General features: G+C 33.5%; 1 protein-coding gene across 1 annotated transcript; it reads right to left on the bottom strand.

Annotated features, from left to right (window-relative positions):
- Window positions 1-261: 261 nt before the first annotated feature.
- LOC127853881 (uncharacterized) lies at window positions 262-10,587 on the bottom strand. Its single transcript, XM_052388681.1, has 6 exons — window positions 9,992-10,587; window positions 5,123-5,221; window positions 4,609-4,802; window positions 3,619-3,723; window positions 1,824-1,938; window positions 262-1,572 (listed from the first exon to the last, which is right to left on the bottom strand). Exons 1-6 carry the CDS (start codon window positions 10,113-10,115, stop codon window positions 1,181-1,183), a joined length of 1,029 nt encoding a protein of 342 aa, XP_052244641.1. The 5' UTR covers window positions 10,116-10,587; the 3' UTR covers window positions 262-1,180.
- Between the last annotated feature and the right edge of the window lie 14,290 nt (window positions 10,588-24,877).

Consider the following 24,877-nt stretch of genomic DNA (forward strand, 5'->3'; position numbering starts at 1 on the left):
CTTATTTTATATAGAAGTTATGCCCCGTTCATTTTGCGGTAGTTTTCTATATCCGCCATAATTTATTGTAAATTTTCATCATTAACGACGTCTTTTATTAAAAAGGCGTCACGTGTTTGTGTGGTTGGCAACGTCTGATGGCCACCAGACGGACCTGCATTAAATTGTTAACATTTCTTTTGTATTTAAGTCGATGCACTATTTGATGGATTATAAAAAAAATAGCAATATCATTCTAGAGTATAAAAGTAACACATGACATAATCTTAAAACGTTTAAGTTCAAATGTGTTTCTCATTATATAACAATATCGTTAAATGATTTTAATGCAATTTTTGCATTATGATATTGATGCAATTTTCGCAGAGCAATAACGACTCAACTCATTTGGTGCAAACCAATTGGTGATTGAGTATACTCTATTAATACCGGTGGCTTTGGTAATGGTATGAAAAGGTCGCTCCTACCAGAGTAACGTTACGTCATTATCACAATATTAGGTATCATGATCATCACTGCGCTGTGATAAATAATCATCTGTTGAGATCTTAATAATACTGGTGCTTTAAAGGAGCCTTGTCACGCTTTGGTAAATTGACAAAATTGAAAAAAAAACATTTTCAGATTCGCGAATTTTCGTTTTAGGTATGATATTTGTAAGGAAACAGTAATACAGAATATTTTCCATGCTCTAAATTAACCATTATATAGATTGTTTGACGATTTAAAAACCTGAAAGTAACAAAGCGTTGCAACGCGAAACGATTAAAAAACTTGGAGAGTTCTGTTGTTGTCGTTATATTTTGTGTAACTACGAGGATTGCTTATATGAAGAATAAAATACAACGAAATCTGTATGAAGAAGAATGGCAGAATGGTCTACATGGTAGACTTTTATTCCAGGACTCCAGTGGTCAGTGGTTCGAGCCCCGCTGAGTATTACATTTATTTATTTATTTATTTTTAATTTTATTCTTATTTTTTACTGGAGATTATTAGATCCAATTTTTAAATTTGTCAATATAAAGCATTAAATGACAAACTTCAAAACATACCAAAGTCTGTGAAAAGGCCCCTTTAATGCCCTTCAATAATAGCAACACATTCAGAGTAAAGCAATGTCTAAACGGTTAGGAAATGATATCAGAACGTGTAGTTATAGATATTTTATGAGGAGGAGCTAACAACAGTCATCACCGTCCCACGTGCATCTTTCAATACACCGAACATAATACGGGCCATAATAGCTTCTCTTATGTTGCTCAATTCGCGTCCCGTAGGCCCGGTATAACAGAATGGAGAGCACCGATTGGTCGTACCGATGACACTCGCCGTACACGTTCCGGTATTCGCACGGTAAATGATCGTCCGGTAACCCATCCGGCATCATGCATCCTAGAGTCAAACCACACCCCACCCACGGTTTTATAATGTTGTTAACAACAAATTCTGTACGCTTGAAAATGCCGAAACCCGCCTGTATTTCCGGTAAAGATCGGTATGCACATGGTTCCATGTTGAAGTACTTGAATGTGCCCGGCAATGTCCGGCTAGCTACTCTGCCGTCGCCACCTGCAAAGGTGAGGCATTACTATAAATGACTTTTTGAGTATACGGTTAACGAGAATTTTTTTATTTCTTTAGAATCAGCGATGAACCGTTGGTAAAGTAAGAAAATATGTTAGTACATCTGCATGGTAATTACATATTTTTTATGTTTGGACAGCTGACATGCATTGTGTTTGTTTTCCGTATAACTGAAATAATAGTATGTAGTCAAATATATTTTGGAATTTTAAATATCATTATGCGTCCACATTAACCTGTACAGATAAGTCCAAGTCGATTGGCATCCTCGAATAATTCCGAAATATTTGTCTGCGTGAAGCGAATTGAAGAGTCCATCCAGACCACGAGCGGGTATTCTTTCAACACTGTCTGAAAGGGAACATATGACAATGAGCACATGTCGTAAGACACATGTGATTGCGTTTATATCCTTCAACATATGACATTGAACACATATCATCAAACATATATTAGGGTGCATATTATCTTGAATAAATGTCAAAAGGGTCTTATCACTGAAAAAAAATCGCATCAAACACGTCATTTGGACGTATATCGATAACGAGCAAATTCGTTTAATTGATATTCCTGGCCAAATAAATTGTGTTTATTGATGGGTTTTATCCCTTGATATATGGTATTTAAACCAAATTAAGTGGATGTTAATTGCTTTTTGCATTGCAATGCTCCTCGTCGATACACACATCTTGTGGCGTATCTGAGATATAGCCCTGAAAAATTACGCCATCCAACAACAACAAAGAGCAATGTCTCTTATTTAAGAAAGTAAAACGTATTTGTTCTTATGCATTTCGTTTCTCATCATTGATATCAATACACTCACGAAGTTTCATGTTTAAGTCGTGTATGGTATCTGAGATATAGCCCTGAAATATTACATCATACAAAAACGGGCTATAGCTCTTATTTAAAAAAGTGTAGGGTTCTTGTGCGTGGCACTTCTCCTGTTTGATATTATACCAAGTGTACACACATGAAGTTTCATGTTGATATCTTATATAGTTTCTGAGATAAAGCCGTTATAAGTTTTGTTACAAAAGGACAAATTAACGGACGGACGGAAGGACGGAAAGACGGACGGACAACGCCAATTCTATATATCTCATACCATACACATAAACAAACACATCCGCTAAAAGTATGCATATGTACACGTGATTTTATTATAAATTTAATTAGCATTTTATATAGAACGTGTAAAGAGGGGCATAGTTATTGTAATGGTATGAACGACGTACATATATCATACTTTTTATTTAAAATGATTCATCAGATTTGCTATTTCCTAGTCGTACAGTACCGTTTCACAAGAACTAATTTGTAAATGAAGACATATATTCATCGTCGAAACCTATATGTTTATATGCGACAACGTATTAAGAGATGATCAAAACATAGAAAAAACAAACGAAAACAAAGTTTAAACATTTTAATACAATTGTTGATGACAAGAGTTTCATACATTTCTAAAATATGCTTCAATTAAAAGCTCAGTGAATGGAATTAATTTAAAGACCATAACGGGGTTTAACAATACAGCTGATGAAATTTATCGTTCCTTTATTTTTGGTTATTCGTTACAGAAACAAATCACTCAAATGTAATGCTTGATTTCTGAAACAAAATTGTTTATCACTGTCATAATGTGTTTACATGTACATATTTTTCCAGTGATAACATATTTATCGAGTTTTCGGATATTCCGTAATTAGCACACCAAACATTGCAACGTCGAAATCAACATAAATTGTTCATTTTCTGTGTGAACATGAATCAGCATATATATCTTACCTACTAGGTATTAGCTAGCATTAAACATTATCCGTAACCTTTTAGTATGAACTTTATTTTCTATCTGAATCATTATTGGTCCAAATACTTTGCCTTTCAGCATTCACTGTTTAACATACACGAAACGCTATTGGTTTAAACACGTAGCCTTTCAGGATGCACTCTATATATCCTATCTTACTCGCTATTGGTTAAAACACGTAGTCTTTCGGCATGTACTGTATACATGTATATTACCTGAATCGCTATCGGTTTAAACACGTAACCTTTCAGAATCTTCACGTGGTCGGGGTATTTTTCAAACCGGAAATCTCTGATCTCTAACACGCAGAGGCGTTTCAACTGAAAAGATATGGATTATTTATTTTAATGTCTTTGACAAGTGACAGTTGAAACATATTTATAAAGATGCATGTAAGTTATTAACCGAGCCCGCAGTCAAGGGTCAACGTATGTTACACATGTTTTATACCATGCGTAGCAGTTTATTGGTCGCACTTTTTCTTTATTTTTTCTGATCCACCAACTATTGGAAAATATAACAATACAATTGATCAGTATATGCATGTCAATCATTGTTTGCTTTGACGAATTATGGGCTTATTTTATCAATGTTAAACAATTGCACATGCTTGCATTGCCTAAAAGCTGTATTGCACGCACACTTTTAGACTATAACCGAAAGGCGTAGAGATATCGTTGTTCCCACTGGTTTCTAAGCATACGCATGTTAAGAAAGACAAACAACATAATAATAAATGAGCATTTGCAAGCATTTTGATAATCTGGACATCTGCACGTTTGTGTAACTTTTCAAAACCACACTTTGGTCTGTTGTTTTGCATATACCGGTTCCTGCATATTTTTCATAAGTCGCAGGGTATACAAAGTCAATTTGTGTTTTACGAGAATTCAGTACTCGAAAGTCGAATTAAAATGTTTATAAAATGTAAAAGAAAAAGTAATTGAATTTCGGCAATACACTTTTGTAAATAATGCAACAATATTGCATAAATGCAATAAAAGTAATTCCACGCACAGATTTCTCGGCATACTAGAGAATGACATAAAAAGGTGATGAAAATGGACATCACACTTCTCGGATTAAAGTCTTTGGCATAGTTCGAACAGATAATCAGGAAACATGTTTAGTACTTAGTGACATGTATTTATATCGAATTCATAATCTTGTTTTGTTGGTCTTTTGCTCCTTGTCAGTAAACTTACCAATTTAATCTCTTCAAATGTCAGTCCTAGATTGTAGATGATCAGTTTTGCGTCTGGAATAACCTTGCGAACGAATCGCTTGAAGTTCTCCAGCATCTGAAGTGCCTCCTGGACGTGATCGGAGGACGCTGCGGAGACAAACACCGGTGTATTGTGCCCGGCTGTTGCTTCTGAAAGCGGCTTGGGGAAGAGATCTTAAAAGGAAAAAAACATGGTGCTTTATTTTCTATTTACATTTACAGTCATTATGGTATCTTTTAAATGTCGTTTACTGTTTAAAACTGTCACGAATATGTTATGTTAAACAATGACAGTGTAAATTTAAATTTCAGACCAAAATAATGCTTCACCGGATGCAATTTTATACACACGTGTATTAATAGCGGTGGAATGTTTGCGCGTTTTTCCTCAAAAAGAGGTTCATTATAAATATGAAAGTAAAGACAGCGCATGCGCAAATATAACGAGTTATAGTTTTCTTGATCCGTTCACAAAAAGTAGATACATAATTTACCGTCGATGTAAATCTGGATCTTTGAGTAATCGAACTCTTTATGTTTAGCGTCGTATATCGAGCTGTTGCATGGGTCATCATGGTGGATTGGTGGGAAGTCTGCAAATTGAAATGTGTACCATTAGGCGTTACCGTTATTTAAATGAAAGTGTCTTTGTATGCCATTTTTATTTGTTGCTGAAACTAATACATACTTTTATTGTGAATACATACCGGAAATGTCATCTTTTTTTCTTTCTCTTGTAACTGTAATATTTTTGTGTGTGCTATTTTCAAATTTGTTTTTTTTCCAAATCAGAACTTCAAGCAAATGAAATTATCTTGAAATTTACTATAATTATCAAGATAACTTTATATGTGTAGCCTATGTAACTTTCTTCATCTCTGGTTGCATTATATTATTGTACATTGTTCCATACTTTATATGTACGTATCTGCATTGTTTAAATAAAACGTGTTGGAAAAATAACTCATTATAATCTTTATATATGGTTTATAGTTTGTCGTTACTGTTTGTTTTGTTTTGTTATTTGGCTATTTTCGTTCTGACTCCATATTTTCATACAATATTTAATAAAATTTTTACATTGGCGTGTTTTCCATCTTCATGATTTGAGGGTTACTTAATATTTTTACATAAAAAGGGCAGTGATAACGAAGTGACAAGTCCAACATTACAGAGGTATCATTCTCTTAAGTAAATTTGGAATAACGTTGATTGATTGGAAGGAGGCTAAGATGACGGACGCAAATAACGAACGAGTTTTCTTTAAATGTATTTAATAATTAGAGTGATTTGAACCAATGCAATTTCACTATTTTAAGTCACATAAGTGTTACACGTGCTATTGAGTGTGCCCATATACAGTCATTTATAAACGGATTAATAAAACAAATCAAAAATGTCAAAACATCAAAAAAATAACAAAAACAAGGACAAACAAAACAAGAAAAAGAAGCAACATGCGCGAAGTATCGGTGAATTGGTGACGGGATCTCAAATGAACACACCATTGTCACATGCAGCGAATGCAGCGTGCATAGTAAGTACTATACATTCAAGCAACCCACAGTTAACTGTTCCAATGCTAAACACTAACTTGCAATATCAACTCCAAAATTTCAAAAACAATCAAAATTTTGGGACGGAACAAATGTATACGTACCCTGCGCATGAACTACAGCGACCGAACCATACAAACATGTAAGTTTCGCATGCGATCCATCAGAAAAATAGCCCAACGCTCCAACGCTGTCAGGGGCCACCAGTTTTTCTCAAAACCCATATACCAGCAGTACACACAGAGTATCCGCATGCGCGCACAAACCAACATGACAATGGCGCTTTGATTTCACTGATAACACGATTAGATACTCGTCTCCAGTCCATTGAGAAGCATATGTCCAAACTTGACAAAATACAAAACAAACTGTCCCATGTAAATGCTGATGTGGTTGCCTTGCGTGGAGAAAATGCATCCATAAACTCACGTCTGAACGAAATAGAAGCAAGTTGTCAGTCACTGAGTGATATAGCGGACGATTACTATTCACATAAAATAAATACATCAAAACACTATCTGAACTCACATTTGAAACAAATAAAAGAGAACAGCAAATGGCAACATTCAAAATATAAACACACAGATCCAGGACAATATAACTGACCTACGGTGGCGTAGAATGAGGGAACATTGTCTTCGTTGGGATGCCAGAAAGCACAGGAAATACGGAGCTACACGACTCTTGTGAAACCACTCTGCGAAGCTTTCTTACAGAACAATTAGAAAACGATAAAAGTATTTAAAAGAATGTTGGCATACATATCAATAACATTACGTTGACACGTGCCCATCGTATCACCAGTGGTTCAAATTTTAAAAATCTACCAGTCCAATAGTAGCAAAATTTGAAAACTACAATGAACGTGAAAAGGTTCGAAGAGCGGGTATTCTTCAAAATCAGAAGAAATCAGGCTGTAATATTAATGAACAATTTGCACCAGAATAGAGGGACGTCGAAGGCGATTATTTCAAATTATGAAACAATGTAAAACTAAATGATCCTTTGAATAAACTAAAGTGCAACCTAGTTCGTGATAACCTGTACATAGAAATAAGGTGTACAACTTAGACACGGGGTCGCTTAAAGTACCAAACCCAAGATCGCGGACAACTTATGAAAAGCCGTCACTTCTACAAAACATGCGCCATGGAAACAACAAACGAAAGTGCCAATCGATTTCCGAGGTAAAAATAGGTTCGAAGTATTTAACCGTGACCAAGCAGTTATGCCGCAAGGCCCCGATCCCCTCTTGACGAACACAGATCGGAAAAGGCCTCGGGAACAAGATAGCGATTCAACGCCTTCCACCGTCCTTGTACAAATGCCCGAGATACTAGAGCAACCCGATCCAAGTATAACACAACGTTCTCGGTTTAAAACTACTGTGCACTATGACGCACAGGGAGAGAACCGATGCACTATACACAACGATGAACACGGATCAGTTACACCCCCTGTACGTCGATAATCCAAACTGAGTAGGATAATTCAAACTGAACAAAAAATGGTGAAAGAAATAAAGACACCAGTCATTTATTTCTAAGAACACATTTATTTAAGGTAAGTTGTGACAAAATAAACGTTTCTTTTTGATAAAATGTTATTTGCCGGATACAATGAACTAATAAACCCATAGCAATTTAAATCAATGACGTCGAAATAAAATGAGTATGTTTGCAAATCTGTAAAAACTTAATAAAATTGTCGAAAGTTTTAGGCCAAAAACAATTATTATCGAATGTTTTTAATGTTTTAATGCTTGGACTTATGTATTAGCCTTTCATATATGTATGTAAAAAAATGACGTAAATGCTCGAAAACGCAATATATTCGTATTTGTTTGGGAGAAGAATATACAAATTGGATAATGACCTAACTAGTGTATGGATAATTCCAAACTAACATTCGGAAGTCGATTAATAATGACCAAACTGCAATATGTCTTTATGTAAATATCTACGTACAATGAACACTTTTGTAAAATATTACGATATTTATTTAATTGCTGACAACAAAATATCGGAAGGAATAATACGTAATTGATGACATCAGAAAGAAAAATAGTTAAAAGTCCACAAATATTATTCCCACCAAGGCTTCAATAGGGTGCAAAGTCATTCCATAAAGAACTCGCTCGCTTTCTATGCTTATATACCGTTAAAAGTCGTTTATCGTCAGTGAGCATGCGCAAAGCGGGATACTGTACAATTCACTCGTAAATATTTTACTACTACTACTTCAATTTTCCCGCGCCGGCGAAAAGGGTCACGGCGAAAACTTTATATTATTAAAATCCATAATGTACAGAAGATTTATAACATCTATGTCTGTGTATTGAGAAATCATTTAATATGCCATTTTTAATGTGTAAATATATGTTTTTTTCCCATCTAGGTGGCCAATTCAAACGTTTTGAACATCGGTATAAAAGGAATAAATGTTTGATAAGTAATTGAAAATAAGTGCACTTGTGCTATGACATCTTTTTTCAAAGTGCATTTCGTTGCTATCAGCCATGTTAAGTAGTTACCGCTCGTGTATAATAACTTCAGAAATAAGGCTCGAATAACTGCATAACACGTTTCGGTCATGAAATCCACATGCCTGCCTTTCTCTCTCAGAGGCAGTTGTCATTTCACTCATTATATGTATGACAGCTAAACTAGGAAGAATGTGAATTGTATGACTGATATACTATTAAAAACGGCGAAAACAATTAAACAAAAACCTTTTTTGGAAAATCATGCGTTTTTGTTTTATTCATTTTAATACATAAGATTTACCCTGACTGACAGAAATGTCAAACATGATCGATGAGCAAGCAATTAAAAAGTAAACAAAAATCCATGCACGTTCAGTCAAGCTTAGATGACTTACATACGTACAATATAGACAATGCCAAATCTATCTGTTTTTAAGAATGCATTGTATAACTGACAATCCATGGAATAACTTATGAACGGACTTAGTATGCACATTAAGTTTTTGAATATTCGAAATGTTCTCTTATCAGAAGGGGTAATACCGTAACAAATCAAGCGCGTTTTATAACACTTGAAATAAGTTTGAAGTTTTAGTACCACGGACAACTGATAACGAACCGTTCAGTTGTAATCAATCATTCTTATCATTTTCTGCCTACTTTTACAAGTTTATGAAAATTATTATACCCTTCCCCTTTTGATTGTTTGCATTGAAATATTTGCACATACATCAACTCAAGTTAATCATACATGTTCACATTGTATTTCGGTTTTACACGAGATGCTTTCTCGTGATCTAGAATTGTAATAAATGATGTGGGGTTCTGAATTCTTATGTACAAGAAGGTATTTACCTACTACATGTATTTTTCTAATTTTATCGTGCGTTGTGTTGATGCAAACTTAACCATTAGGTACCGCAACGTAATTTTATTGTAATTAGACGGAATTTATATTCTCCTGTTTTCTGTTTTTGCTTTGTAAATGTAATGTTAAAGAGATTCATTTTATCAAAACGCGTGTGTTGTGTTGAACAATGAGCAAAGTGTAAAGTTTGACATTTTTAAAACCGATTTTAACCCATTATGCTTTGAATTGAGAGGTCTAAACCAGTTATCCCGGCTTTTAACAGTGTTATATTCTTAACGTTGTGTTGAATGTAAATGTATGCAATGCCCGGCATTGCATAGGCAATTGATCACTTGCCCTAGAAACTAATATCGGAATGTATAAAGATTTCCTTTCCAAGTAATATCTCTGGAATTTAATTATTCATATGCCATACATCTGTTTCAAAATAAAATGACGAGCATGCCTTTACCTTTTTTTTTTTTAAGTCTTGAAAATAATCCGTATTCATGCATGACTGCCACACAAAAGACGAGTATAAGAGCAATTGCTGCAAATGACTTAAAAGCTGAAACATTTCTTTTTAACATCCTCATATCTGTAACATGCCCTGCCCGACACACTTAGGTAACTGACTTTGACTTTAAGTCCGTCCGAGGTAACACACTTTATGCCACAGAGTATTCTTATATCGATTATATCTCTGAGTACAGACAACGTTTACAGGTTGTGCACTTGTAAACCATCGTAATAAGCAACATATTTAAGGTCAATTTAGTTTGAAAAACAGTTCATTTTTCCTGGTATAGGTCATCTGTATTTGTACCTCATGTAAATCGGCGAACATTAATGACAAATATTTAGATCCTTTTAAGCCGTCTTGTGTGTTTTGTTGACTTTATTTGACCTAACATGAACGACAAAACCAGTTAGTAATTGACTAAAATTACCCCATTGATCTATTAATTAGTTTCCAAAACACGTTTTTACATAAAATAATTTCACGCTCTCTGTTTAAAGGAGGATAAGAAATTTTCGTTTTAATACTCGATTTCCCGTATGGTCTTCTGACCAACGATATAAAAAAAACAAGATGTATGCCCGATATTTGTTATCAGTGTTTACTTAATTGAACTCTGTTTAATGGACCTCTACTGAATTAAATTCAAACAGCTAAGTGAAACGCATATCAGTGTTTGAACTATGATTAAATGCAATTTGATTTCTAGAAAGTCCAAAATCATGCTGCACGAGGAGCTCGGCCTGCTTACAAATCATTTAGATAGGCAAATAGTTTTATTGACGTATACGTACCATTTTTTTGTCATTTACAAAAAGAAAAACATATATCTATATATTATAATGCCGACATAAACACAAGTTTTTCAGCTAAGTATCATATTTATCGAGTAAAGGGTATCATACATGATATATAATAGATTTTTGCGAGTATTCACAGACAACAAAATATGTATCTATAATAAAGAGTTGTATTCGACTAAAATATCCAGATGATAAATAATATATATTCAATTGTGCATACGTTTGATTTGTTTTTAATTACAAAATATCCAATTATTATATAAGAGTCTTGTTAGACTAAGATATGCAGATCAGGAAATACAATATGTCAATAATTTAATAATTAAATTGTAAAGACGATAGTGAATGATGAAAAACATAGTATTGTTATTAAAACGTTATATAGTACGAGTTAATATGAACTAAAAACTATGATCTAGTTAATAGTTGAATAAACAATATCAAGGATTAGTGATGTTCGAATATGCGTTAAGGCTCCAAATATAAACGTGCTTTTATCGCTTTGTAAATCCATATTGTAGAAGAAACCTACACATCAATCAAGCAAATATCAACAGTAAGCAATTATGAAAACCAAATAAAAAAATGAAAGATGTGTTTTGAAAGTACAAAATAAACAAGAGCTTTCCACCAAGACAGCGTGATCGACTGGTCTTCCGGGTTTATCGCCTGATACAGAGAGCACAAATACATAATTGAAGTTGGATACATATAACGCTGCAAACTTTGTATTGTGTATGTTAACTTTATAACTAAAAACAAGAAAAATGACAGTGCCAAGAAACTTCATTGTCAATGTTGCAAGATTTATTTTAGTTTAATTTAAATACCGTTGTAAGCAAATTCTCCATATAAGCTGTCTAAAAACAAGAACCTAGTACAATGCCTCCATCAAGTTCAAGTTATTAAGCGGTAACCATTTTTTCTGTTTTATGTAATGGCATTGAGCCCGAATGTAATATGTAAGCTACTTAAACAGAATTAAAACACAATACCTCCATTAAACAAAAGGTCTGAAGTGGGAACTCTCTTTCTATTTTACCAATTGTGAATTGAAATCACCTCTGCCCAAACTGTAACTCCTCCCTAGATCAACATGTATCTGACCTATACTATCTGAGCGCAATATTTCTGAAGTTATTTAGTCCTAATGTGATGTCCTTTTTTTAAGCAAAAGTGGACTTGATTATGACCAAACTTGCACCAAATGCAACCCCTTGCTATATCAACATTTCTACTAAAGATATGGAGCTTTTGCACGCAAACGAATATCTGAATTTGGTAAAAATTGGCGTTATTCTGCATAATTGCAGAGGTATGGGCATTGGTCAGTTACTTTGCATGTCATCAAATATCTCTGGTTAGCAGTAGTTACAAAGATTTGTACTTATTGCAAGCAAACTTTAATCTGAATTTTTACTTGGACGCAAACGTTAACGTGACTTTTCTAGAACAACTAGGGAACATAATACTGCTTAAAGGCTGGTCAAAGTTACATATCTTTGTCAGTGACTGTTTCTGAAAACATCTACGCAAATTTTTATTTCATTATCTGAACTAAACAAAGATATATTAATTTGTTGCACGTAAACGTTAACATCAATTAGGAAAGCACAAAAGAGTCATAATTCTGCTAAATTGCAGATCATAATTAATGTCCTTTTTCACTGATCAGGCTTGCAGTTTTTAAAAAATATAAGTAGTAGTAACATATATAAGTACTTGCTGAATGCAAACTTTAACCTTAATTTATTTAAAAAAACAAAAACGGGGACATAACCCTGGTAAAACGCTAATCAAAGTTATATGTCTTGGTCGATTAAATGCACTAAATGTTACTATTTTATTAAAAAAACAAGAGATGTGTTTGTCAGAAACACAATGCCCCCTAATGCGCCGCTTTTTTATCGTTGACCTTAAAGGATGACCCTGACCTTTCACCATGTAGCGCCGTTAAATGTCGCATCGCCGTTATATGTCGCAGGCTACGAGATTTGTCGCAACGTTGACGATAAATGTCGCAAGGAACGATAAATGTCGCAAATCCTTCTGACGATATGTGTCGCAACTTTAAGATAAATGTCGCAAAAATTTCAACTGCCGATATATGTCGCAACATTAACGATAAATGTCGCACACCTTTATTAGTCATGTTAAAATGAAAAGTTGAAGTAAAAATGACTAAAACTTTCAGGTAAGATCTAGATTAACCGACGAGGTTTATTTGGGCCGACTTCCACCAGAATGGTCAGTTTTTAGTTAGTATTGTCCGAAATGGTCAGTTGTGGTCAGTATTGTCCATAATTGTCAGCTGCGGTGAAGATCGACCGAAGCGGTCATATTTATTCATTTTCGACCCAAAACGTTAAGCTGTAGTCACAAATGACAAAATCCTTGTTTTAAATTGGTCGGAAATCGGAAAAGCGAGGGCCCGTAAGTTTTTGCTTTGGGTTTAAGGCCGTTTCGAAAAGTTTGGTTATATAAGTTCAGTCTGACAGGGACGGTCTGGGTAGAACAACATGTGGATGCCTCGGTATTTCTGTTGGAAACCGACAGCTTTGCCATCTTTGAATCAGCGATAGAAGGCGAATATTCTTGGATAGAATCATCGATCCAGGATCACACCGGGACCTCTGATCCGAACCTCTGTGCTGAGCTCTTTGGGTAATGATGGGGCCGGCAAAGGAAAATGCCTTTCTATGAAAACTGCCAGGAATTACGGGTTCTCTTCTTAAACGGGTGGCCGTTCGGGTGCAGCTGCGCAATGCATCAGATACTAAACCCATAATCAAATTATCGCCGAATACAGCTCACTTTACTCTGTAAACGGCTTTACACCCAACGTCAGTAATCAGGCTCAAATAACAAGGACTCAGTGTCGGTCGTTATTACCAGTAAACTGAACATGCTATCCGATTTTCCTACCTTAATTTGAAGAAAGGCTTGCACTAGGGTCTGTGTCCATTCAATATTCTTGTACGGCGATAATATAAGTTCAGTAGCTGAAAAAAGTCTCTTAAGCGACGCATACATTACTGTTGTCATTGACATAAACGAAGTGACATGGTGAGCTTATGTGACCGTGTGATGTCCGGCGTCCGTAAGTGCGTGCGTGCGTGCGTGTGTGCGTGTGTGCTTCCGTCAACAATTTGCTTGTGTAGACAGTAAAGGTCACAGTTTTCATCCAATCTTTTTGAAATTTGGTCAGAATGTTTATCTTGATGAAATCTGGGTTGGGATTGTATTTGGGTCATCTGGGGTCAAAAACTAGTTCACTAGGTCAAAATCTATGTCAAATTATTATAAATCCTTGTGTAGACTATAGAGGTCGCAGTTCTCATCCAATCTTTATCAAATTTAGTCAGAATGTTTATCTCGATGAAATCTGGGTTGGGATTGTTTTTGCGTCATCTGAGTTCAAAAACTAGGTCACTAGGTCAAAAACTAGGTCAAATAATAGAAAAACTTTGTGTAGACAATAGAGGTCGTAATTTTCATCCAATCTTTATAAAATTTGGTCAGAATGTTTATATTGATATAATCTGGGTTGGGATTTTATTTGGGTCATCTGGGGTCGAAAACTAGGTCACTAGGTCAAAAACTATGTCAAATAATAGAAAAACCTTGTATAGACAATAGAGGTCGCAGTTTTTATCCAATATTCATGAAATTTGGTCAGAATGTTTTTCTTGAAGAAATCTGGATTTGGATAGTATTTGGGTTATCTGGGGTCAAAAACTAGGTCACTAGGTCAAATAATAGAAAAACCTTGTGTAGGCAATAGAGGTCACAGTTTTATCCAATCTTTATAAAATTTGATCAGAATGTTTATCTTGGTGAAATCTGGGTTGGGATTGTATTTGGGTCACCTGGGGTCAAAAACTAGGTCAATAGGTAAAATATTAGAAAGAACTTGTTAAGACAATAGAGCTCACAGTTTTCATCCAATCTTTATGAAATTTGGTCAGAATGTTTATCTTGATGAAATCTGGGTTGGGATTGTATTTGGTTAGTCAGGTGAGCGATTCAGGGCCATCATGGCCCTCTTGTTTTTAATTCCATTTATGTTAATTTCACCAGATTATTTTTCAATATTCACAGTTGTGAAACAAATGTGTCGTTTTGGTGTTGCCATGAACATTTTGGGACCTTGGCAAGGGCGGATTTAGGAGTGCGGAAGCGGCGTGCATTCCCCCCCCCCCCCTCCTACAATCAGCCAAGATTTTTTTATATTAAAATGTTTATATTTGGGGCATTAAAATCGAATGCAAAGGGTTGGTCAACCCAAAACAAAGTGGCGATGATGACCTGAGCATTATACAACATTCATTTAGCTGTATAATTTTGTGTTTGTCTGTGCTTATTTGAGAAATTCGTCAAAGAATAAATTATTACTATTGGCAGTTTTCAAGAAATGTATATAAAATGTTTCATCTATAAACCATATGCGTGAATTTCCTGAGTCATTTATTTTGTTATTATATAGGAATAACTATGTTAATTAACATCTGGTGTATCCTAATATAAAATACTATATTAAGTTTACAATTATGTTTCCATAACTGCACATAGGAACTCTTCAGAAATGTAAAGCAGATGCATTTATATTGGCTTAAGAAAAAGTTTTAACAAATCAGTACATTCATTAAAGATTATTTTAAACGGTGTGTATGTTTACCCAAACGCTGTTTGATGTGTATTTGCTGCAGTTATCGTTATATGTATATGTAGAACTAACTAACAGATTTACATAATAATAAAATAAAACACGGCATTTCAAAATTAAAAATATTCTAAATTTCGGTGACCGTTATTCTTTTCTTTTATTTGTGATTTAAATATACGTGCGGGTTGCTTATTCAGTGTCGGGTCTTTTGTCGAAACTTGTCGCTCTGAAGATTAAATGGAAACAACTAATTAATGAGAGCATTTAATATCAAACAAGTATTGTTGATTTGATTGGATTTGTAGTGTGTACCTTCTTACTAATTTTCAAATCCGAGATTATGAGCCATCATTTTACACAAATATCTTAACAAATCTTCTAATAGAACACACCTTACGATGATCGAGGAATGGCATTTTTTGCTTCACGTTGCATTAGTATTAGCGTGTTTTCTCGTTTATATTATAAATATAAATATCGCCGTCTTAGTTGAATAACCGAGTATTTGCTGTTCAAAATATCAACTCGTAAACAGATATTGAATGACGGTGGCACTATCCATCCATATCGTTGAAGCAAAAAACGTCTCATTTATAAGCTTCGTGGGGCTCTCGTGATAGGTCGCACATACAAAAACATACAACATTATAACATTGCAAAATAGTTAATATACGCGGGGAAACTACCTGGGGATCAGAGTTTGCATAACGTTTTAAGGCATTATACTGATCAACTTAATGATTAACTATTTATTGAAAGCAAAAAGAAAAAAAACATGAAGGGTTTGCATGACTCATAAGGACGTTATACTGATTAAATAAAAGATGATTTATCCATTGAAAGTATTTCAAACTGATAACAAGCACTTACGTCATAAGCGTATATGTTTACACCCGTTTTACAGGTGTATAGCATTAAGAAAATGCTTCGATGGAGATGTTTCGCCTGTTAAATGAAGATAAAAATGCTGCTTTTTTAAGATAAATGCAGAGAGTGTTAGTGAACCGTTGTATGTGTGTACCTACTAGAATTAATGCCGACATACCAAATCAATATTTCAAAATAAACATTTTATGTTCGTTAATACATAATTACGTTTAGTTTTAAAGAAATCAATGTAATGTCATACGATGATTTGTAAAACGAATATACTAAGTAATGTGTGGGCATTGGTAATCGTGTCAAAATTATCGAATTCTCGCGTAAATCGGATGTCAAACACTCAACCAATCCTCCTCCGATTGTATATTGACGACGATCTTACGGTATTAATTTCGTTGCCGATCGTTTTTTTTTAAAGAGTTTTATTGTGTTACTTAATTGGAAACCATTCTTAAACACTTCTTAATAATGTTAATTGATAAGGGTCAGTCTTTAAATACACCTTTACATAACGACTAATCTTGTTTTTTTTTTCAGAAACAAATATTGCAAATCAAACAATAAAACAACAACTGATAAAGATATAATCAGATGATTTTGATTTAAAATACGAAATTCGCCCATATTATATTTGAAAAACATAAAAAGGCATTCAAATTGCTTTTACTCAATCATGTACAATACTAACTTTTCTGTTTCAAAATTGCAATTTGTCATTATAGAATGGCGCTTAAATTAACTAGTGAACCGCGAAAGGGGTATTTATGGACTTTTTATGACACAATACACACACAGGAGTATTCAACATGAGTTGAAAGCAATACGATATTCGATTTGCTTGGGCTCCAGCAAGAACATTCGTCATAATATTGGCTCCACCAAGAAAATTCGTCATAATATTTGACACACGCGCCGAAATATAAATTAGCCTTCCTATGCATATATTAAGATATCGTCGAAATGTGGTCCGGTGTCTGACGGAGGACGTCACCACAATAAGCAATGATCACCAAAGTTATTAAGCCGACCCATCGTGATATTTCGTCTAAGAATGCATCTCTAAAGGAACTGTATATAACATTATCAACAGAGTATTGGAAGCTAAACATAGAAAACAATACAAAGTTTAAGAGCTTATAATATAGAGGAGGGCTAGATCATGACAGTTATACATGAAATTAAGAGATTGAAGATGGATGAAGTTTATTGCTTCTAATGAGGCAATGTTCTATCCAGGTGGGTCGCACGGCCGACGAAAATTAAGGTACATGAGAATAGGCGATACAGTTAGCGACAAATTTAAGTTCGTTAAGCGGGACTCTTACCGCACTGGGTTTCATGACATAGGTTGGTAGAGGAAACACCATGATCTGCTTTATCACTGTCACGTAATACATACAAAACAGGTACGAAAACAATTTAGATTATTAAAGTATATCAATTTATGTAAACACTATCCTCATATTTCATTTACTAAATACATTATCTTCATAGAATATTTACTAAATCATATAGAAATTAGTAATACATAATATGTTTATTATTGTATAATTTAGTAGAAACTATTATCAGAAAGACAAATATCAAATATTAAATAGTAATAAATAATAAGATTATTATATTATAATTAAGTAGAAACTATTATCATTAAGACATATACTAAATATTAAATCACACATAAATCATGCTTATAAAACTTGACTGTTATTATTAAATCGTCATGGGATATATACAATTATACTTATGAAATTATTATTACTATTGAAATATATACAAGATTATTATTGAAAAATGTTACATAGTACAATTTAAATACCAATTTCGTAAATTCGTATTGAAAGTTATTTTGTTTAAGTTTCAAAAACTGTTCGATCAAAGTACGCAATAACGCGTGACCAGCGAACCATTGAGGTAAACGCTTCCCGTTTAAAAAGTATGACTTTATTAGGGCTAATATACAAAATTGTAATTTTATTTATAAATTCTTTATCCTCTATCAATAATTGATTATTTTACTATATACTCTTGAACAGAAATAATACGGCTGCACTCCATGTCTAATTAGTGACACCGAAGCCATTTGCATGGCTGGGTAGAACTGTTTCATTTGGAATTGTATATAATAACTATTATATGTATGTATTATGTGTCTTACATATGAAACTATATTTTATAAGGTGGTTCTATGTATGCACATGTGTCACTTAAATAAAATATAATATGAAACTATATTTTTAAGCTGCTTCTATGTATGTACTTTAAGTCACTTAAATATAATTAAATATGAAACTGTATTTAATAGGCTGGTTTTATGCATGTACTATGTATCACTTTAATGAATTAAAATATGGGCTGGTTCCGGTAAGAAATTCCAAGTATTTGTTAATTCACTTGTAAGGATATAACTTCTGTGTTTAAATGCATATTAAATGTGATTGTTGAATAAAAATGGTCAGTTATAATGTTCGATATTAGCTGTTTTAGACAAGCATTGAGGATGCCGTGTTTTTAAATATATATATACAGTCCATGTTATTGTAATCACAGGACCTGATAGTGTCTATGATTTCATTTAATATTTTGTAATCTTCATTTATCCTTATTCTTAACTTTAATATAATCATAACATAACTTAACATAAAAGGTACATGAAAAGGTTAAAATTCAATACGTTATTAATATTTTTCATCTTATATCAACTTTTAAAAAACATGTTCAAATTACAACGGTACCAATGAAAAATGTTAAATTAAAAACATCGTTCGTATTCAGGCGTCCTTATAAACGTTGATGTTTGTACTATTTCTCGTTAACGAAATGTAAGTAATTTTCTGTTTGCCTTTCTTAAGAACGGAATATATAACCATGTCGATTGATGAACACCTTCTATAATATGCAGTAAATATAGCCTAATTGATTTAATTGCGTATCAATGCGACATTATTTTTACAAAATGTATGCATAAGAATCGAATTGTAAAAGTTTTTATTGATAATTAATATTTTTGCGTATGCTGCAGTTTTAATGAAAATTTTGTTAGATCTAGAATTTGATAATTTTTGGTATTTAGCTTGAACCATCTATTGTGGATAAAAAAGTTAAATAAAACTCATGGGTCACCGTTGTTGTTAATTTTTTATTCGCACTTGAACAACAAGCCTATTTCAGCACAAATATTTAACTAATAAGGTAATAGCATCAAATGTTTTAGTAAATCAAAGAGAAATTATTAAAAACAACCTCTATTACAATTAAAACATATGATACTAATTCAATTTGACTGCAAATTTATAAACAACATCAATCGAATGATTAATGTTTTTTTACTAGGTTTTAACAACAACAAAAACAACATAATTTTACATATGAAAATTAATAAAATGCATACAGGTCATTTTTATTTTCACATGCCTTCCCATATATAGATTTTGTCCGAATTTAACCAAATGTTTAATGAGTTATAACTTAATAAAACTATATAAGATACCCCATAGGTCACCGGGGTCGTTTGTTCACAACTGCAGTGTTACTGCATGAAGTAAAATACAATTAAAAAAACCCACATCAGGCCAAAACACATACTATTACATGGATTGCTATATGCCAATACAAAGGGAGATTTAAATGTAAATGAAATCACACATGATGTGTAGAAAGATCAGAAAATGTAGGTTAATACAGCATCCAACTGAAAACAAGATGTAAACCGTACATTTAAAGTGGCATGTCGGTGATATTAATTGTAAAATTGACCAATATATTGCGTTATGCCGATGCAAAAGTCGATTTAAATGTTAATGAAAACACAAATTATGTGTAGCAAAATCAGTAAAATGAGGAATATACAGCCCCCCCCCCCCCCTAAGAAGAAAAAGATGTATATAATTCATTTAAAGGGGCATATCAACGTTATTTAATTGTAATTCTTGGCATGACTTGATCAATATATTGCTGTATGCCAATGCTTGTACACAAATAATTAGTAAATGCATCGGTATCATTAAAGTTAGGTAAATTACGTTTCCAACCTAAAACAACACGTGCAAACTACGGAACAGAACAGAACAGACAGTTTATTTAGACTTATACATACGTACATCGTCTTAATACATACAGTATAAAAGTAAGTATGTCGCGTTTTAAATAAATTTATGTTCAATACAAATGACAAAAACAACAACAAAACAAAACAACAAGAGATGTGTTCATCAGAAACACAATGTCCCCTACTGCGCCGAATTGTTTTTTTTTTATCGTTTGGCATGTACAGATAATTATCTCCCTTTAAAACTTATTTATAATAACTTCCCTTGGATTTGTTTTTTGACCTTTGACCTTGAAGGATGTCATTGACCTTGACCTTTCGCCACTCAAAATGTGTAGCTCCCTGAGATACACATGCATGCCAAATATCAAGTTGCTGTATTCAATATTGCAATATTTATGGCCAATGTTAAAGTTGTCGGACGGACGGACGGACGAACAGTGCAAATGCTATATGCCACCCTACCGGGAAAAATAAAAAATAAATACAAATGAAGAAAATGCAAATAGTAAAATTTCTAAACATATAATGACAGTCAGATTTGAAAGTGGTACCGTGTATTATTGATCAATGAATTGCGAATAACAAATGCCTCATATATATTTACACATTTTGACAAGTTTGTTTCTATCGGATGAAGTCAGTAATTGATGATACTTAAAGACAGATGGATTAACATATTCATACCTGTTGAGGTATTTTTGTCGTAAAACATTTTAACATGGACAAATACAAACAAAGTGAAACTCAACTTCAATATCTCTACTATTGCAACATACACAGTATCTTTCGTTGCGAGGAGTAGTATTGCGGGCATACCTTCCATTTTGAACTCTCAATGGGTGTACAGAAATTCTTAACTTAACAAAGTGAATACACAAATTCCTTGGTAACAAATCCAAATAAGATTCGTATACTATGGCAGGTTTAAAAACTCTATACATGTCTAATACAGGACTGTAACTTAATGTACCATACCATTCTTGTTTAAAAGTATCTATATGTCTATTTCTAAGCTGGCATACACAAGAAGTAACACACACAGAGTAAGGATTATTAAAAACATATCCAAACCGATAATCGGTTAACAACTGTTTAATATGTGAGATCCAATTGACATGTCTTTTATGACACTCTTCAACATTCATATTATACACAGTATGGAGGATAATATTGTTACTCAATCTAATTTTAAACCAATATTTTAACAATCTTATAAAACGATTAATGTATAGTGGGTATCTACCCAACTCTCCATAAACACATGCGTTACAAATTTCGAGTGTTACTTGTAGCATTCGTTGACAGAACTTAAAATGAATACGTTCTTTTTCTTTAGACTTTGTAAAACCCGGAGGCATAGTAAGGAATCGAACCAACAAATGCATCAAATAACTACATACTAAATGTTCTTGTATAATGTATAACAGTACCTTAATAATTAAAGTTATTAACGGTTTCGATGTTATGGCCATCGTATGGCCATGCCTCATTTTAAACTACCGTGTTCTTCGTACATGTACTTCGGTTTATTACTAAACGTATATGCATGGGAAAATAATGGGTCCGCTACAATAATCTCTTGTATTAGACATGCATAGAGTTTTTAAACTTACAATTGTATACGAATCTCATTTAGATTTGTTTCCAATGAATTTGCGTATTCACTGTGATAAGTTAAGAATTTCTGTACACCCATTCAAGAGAATTCAAACTGGGAGGTATGCCCGCAATAATATTCCTCGCAACGAAAGATACTGTGTATGTTGCAATAGTAGAGATATGAGTTTCACTTCGTTTGTATATGTCCATGTAATAATTTTTTACGACAAAAAAAAAACAAGAATGTATATGTTAATCCATCTGTGTTTTAGTATCACCAATTACTGACTTCATCCGAAAAAAACGAACATTTGTGTAAGTTTATAAAAGAGGCATATGTAATTTGCAATTCATTGATCAATAATACCATATAACCGGTATCACTCACAACTCTTTCTTTCATTATGAGTTTAGAAAGTTTTCTATATGCAATTTCCTCATTTGTATTTATTTTGTGTATTGGTTTTCATTTGTATTAGTATTGAACTTAAATGTATTTAAAACGTGACATACTTAGTTTTATACAGTATGCATTAAGACGATGTACTTATGTATAAGTCTAAATAAAATGTCTGTTCTGTTCTGTTTAACGCCACTCGAATAAAAATGGACAAGCGATATTCACCGTCACACTATAAGCTTTTAAAGTATTTTTTAATGTCGCTATGAAGATAAAATAGTAAATATACTGCATTATGTATTCCGACGATGAAACATAAAGTTTGCACAGATAGACGTCCACAAATGTTTGCGAATATTTATTTTGTGTTGTTACTCAAAAGACAAAAAAGAACAAGACAGAGAATACAAGCTTTGATAGTTGACTATTTGTTCAATGTTATTTATGTTATATAATTGTAATATTTTCACGAGTTGCGCGACCACTAATGACAAAAAAAAAGATTTCGGGTAAATTAAAAGCGATATTCCAACGAATCCAACCAATTTTATTTTTATTGTATGCTTCCAAATGATTTTTTTTGTATTTAATCTGGAGAATTATGCTAAAATAATGACGTTATGACATAAAAAACAACGTCATTTCACAGTTAAACTGTAAAAATATTTTTAATGTTAATTTTCACTGTTTGAAAAAGTGAATTATCAGTTTGAATTCACTGATTTTTCTCTATAAACCACCGAAAAGCATTAAATAAATTGTATTACAAATTATGCACGAAAATAGTCATAGCGTTTCCGATCGCCCCAATGGAAATAAGAATCGGCGGAATGACCCTCCAGAGCAGCGCCCTCGTGTCTCCATAGTAACCGACCGGCGGAAACTTCCATCCGGAAACGTTTCCTGTTCTATAACGTTTATCAATGTCACATTACTAGCAAATTGTGTAGTTGCATCCATAGTTTCCTTAGTTTCGATTTTTTCGTTAAAAATTCCTTTACTTAAACAAGTATTATAAATTTAATTTTATCGCGCACGTTTTATTTTTGAATTCAGAGGACTTTTCTATGAACGTACTGGTGATTTTTCAGAGATTCTCAGCAAATAGCGGAAATGGTTCTGCCCAAATAATTCGTTTTGGTGAAATTTGTCTGATGTCAATTATGTTAAGGTTATTAATATAATTGTGGAAGGCTTAATCATCTCATAATGTTGAGTTCGTGTTCGAAAGGTTGAAACATTACATTAGAATTAAATAAGTTAATAATTGATTACCCGTGGCGCAGTCTGACATTTTCAAGTTTCTTCTTTCGAAGTAATGACGGGTCCTGTAGAGAACACAAATACAAAGAGAAAAAAAGCTGAAGAGAAGTAAGAAGTGAGAACATTCTTTTTAAGAAAAAGGTCATTTTGAAACATTCCATACTTGAAAATATTTGAGAAATAGTAACAGTTTTTTTGGTATGTTATTGTCAAGAAACAGCAGTGGCTTCGTTAACGTAAATGTAGCCCCAAACTAATGTTTAACAATCTATTATTTAAATATTATGTTCTCTGTTCTTTTCAAGTGATGATAACGGTGGTAAGTACATGTGTACGGAACTTGTTCGACTATTTTGTACTTTTTATTTCGCTATGCACATCTATAATACAAAAAACACTATAAAACATATAGACAATGCAAGTGTGTGTGTACATTTTAGCGGTTGCGTGTTATATGAGTATACTGTTCTAACGATTCGATACAAAATAGTCTACGCTTACTTATGGAATGTTGGATCCGCCAGAAAAAAATCACTGTGAACACTGTGCCACTGCTGTGAACACTACGAAACTACTGTGAACACAACGAAACTCATGTGAAAAATACGAAAGTGCTGAAAACAATACAAAATAGCTGTGAACACTACGAAACTGCTATGAACACTTCGAAACTGCAATGAAACCTACGCAACTGCTGTGAACACTACGCAAGTGCTGTGAATACTATGAAACTGCTTTGAGCATTACGAAACTTCTGTGAACACTACGTAACTGTTGTGAACACTACGTAACTGCTACGGAACACTAGGGAACTGCTGTGAACCCTACGCAACTGCTGTGAAAACTACGAAACTGTTGTGAACACTACGTAACTGCTGTGAACACTACGAAACTGCTGTGAATACTACGAAACTGCAGTGAACACTACGAAACTCATGTGAACACTACGAAACTGCTGTGAACACAACAAAACTGTTGTGAAAACTACTAAACTGCTGTGAACAATGCAACAGTGAGCAATACGAAACTGCTGGGAGTAATACTAAACTGCTCTGAACACTACGAAACTTCAATAAAACCTACGAAACTGCTGTGTACACTTCGAAACTGCAATAAAACGTACGCAACTGCTGTGAACACTACGCAAGTGCTGTGAATACATTGAAACAGCTGCTAA

This window comes from Dreissena polymorpha, chromosome 12 (genome assembly GCF_020536995.1).
Source record: "Dreissena polymorpha isolate Duluth1 chromosome 12, UMN_Dpol_1.0, whole genome shotgun sequence".
In the NCBI taxonomy this organism is placed as follows: Eukaryota; Metazoa; Mollusca; class Bivalvia; order Myida; family Dreissenidae; genus Dreissena; species Dreissena polymorpha.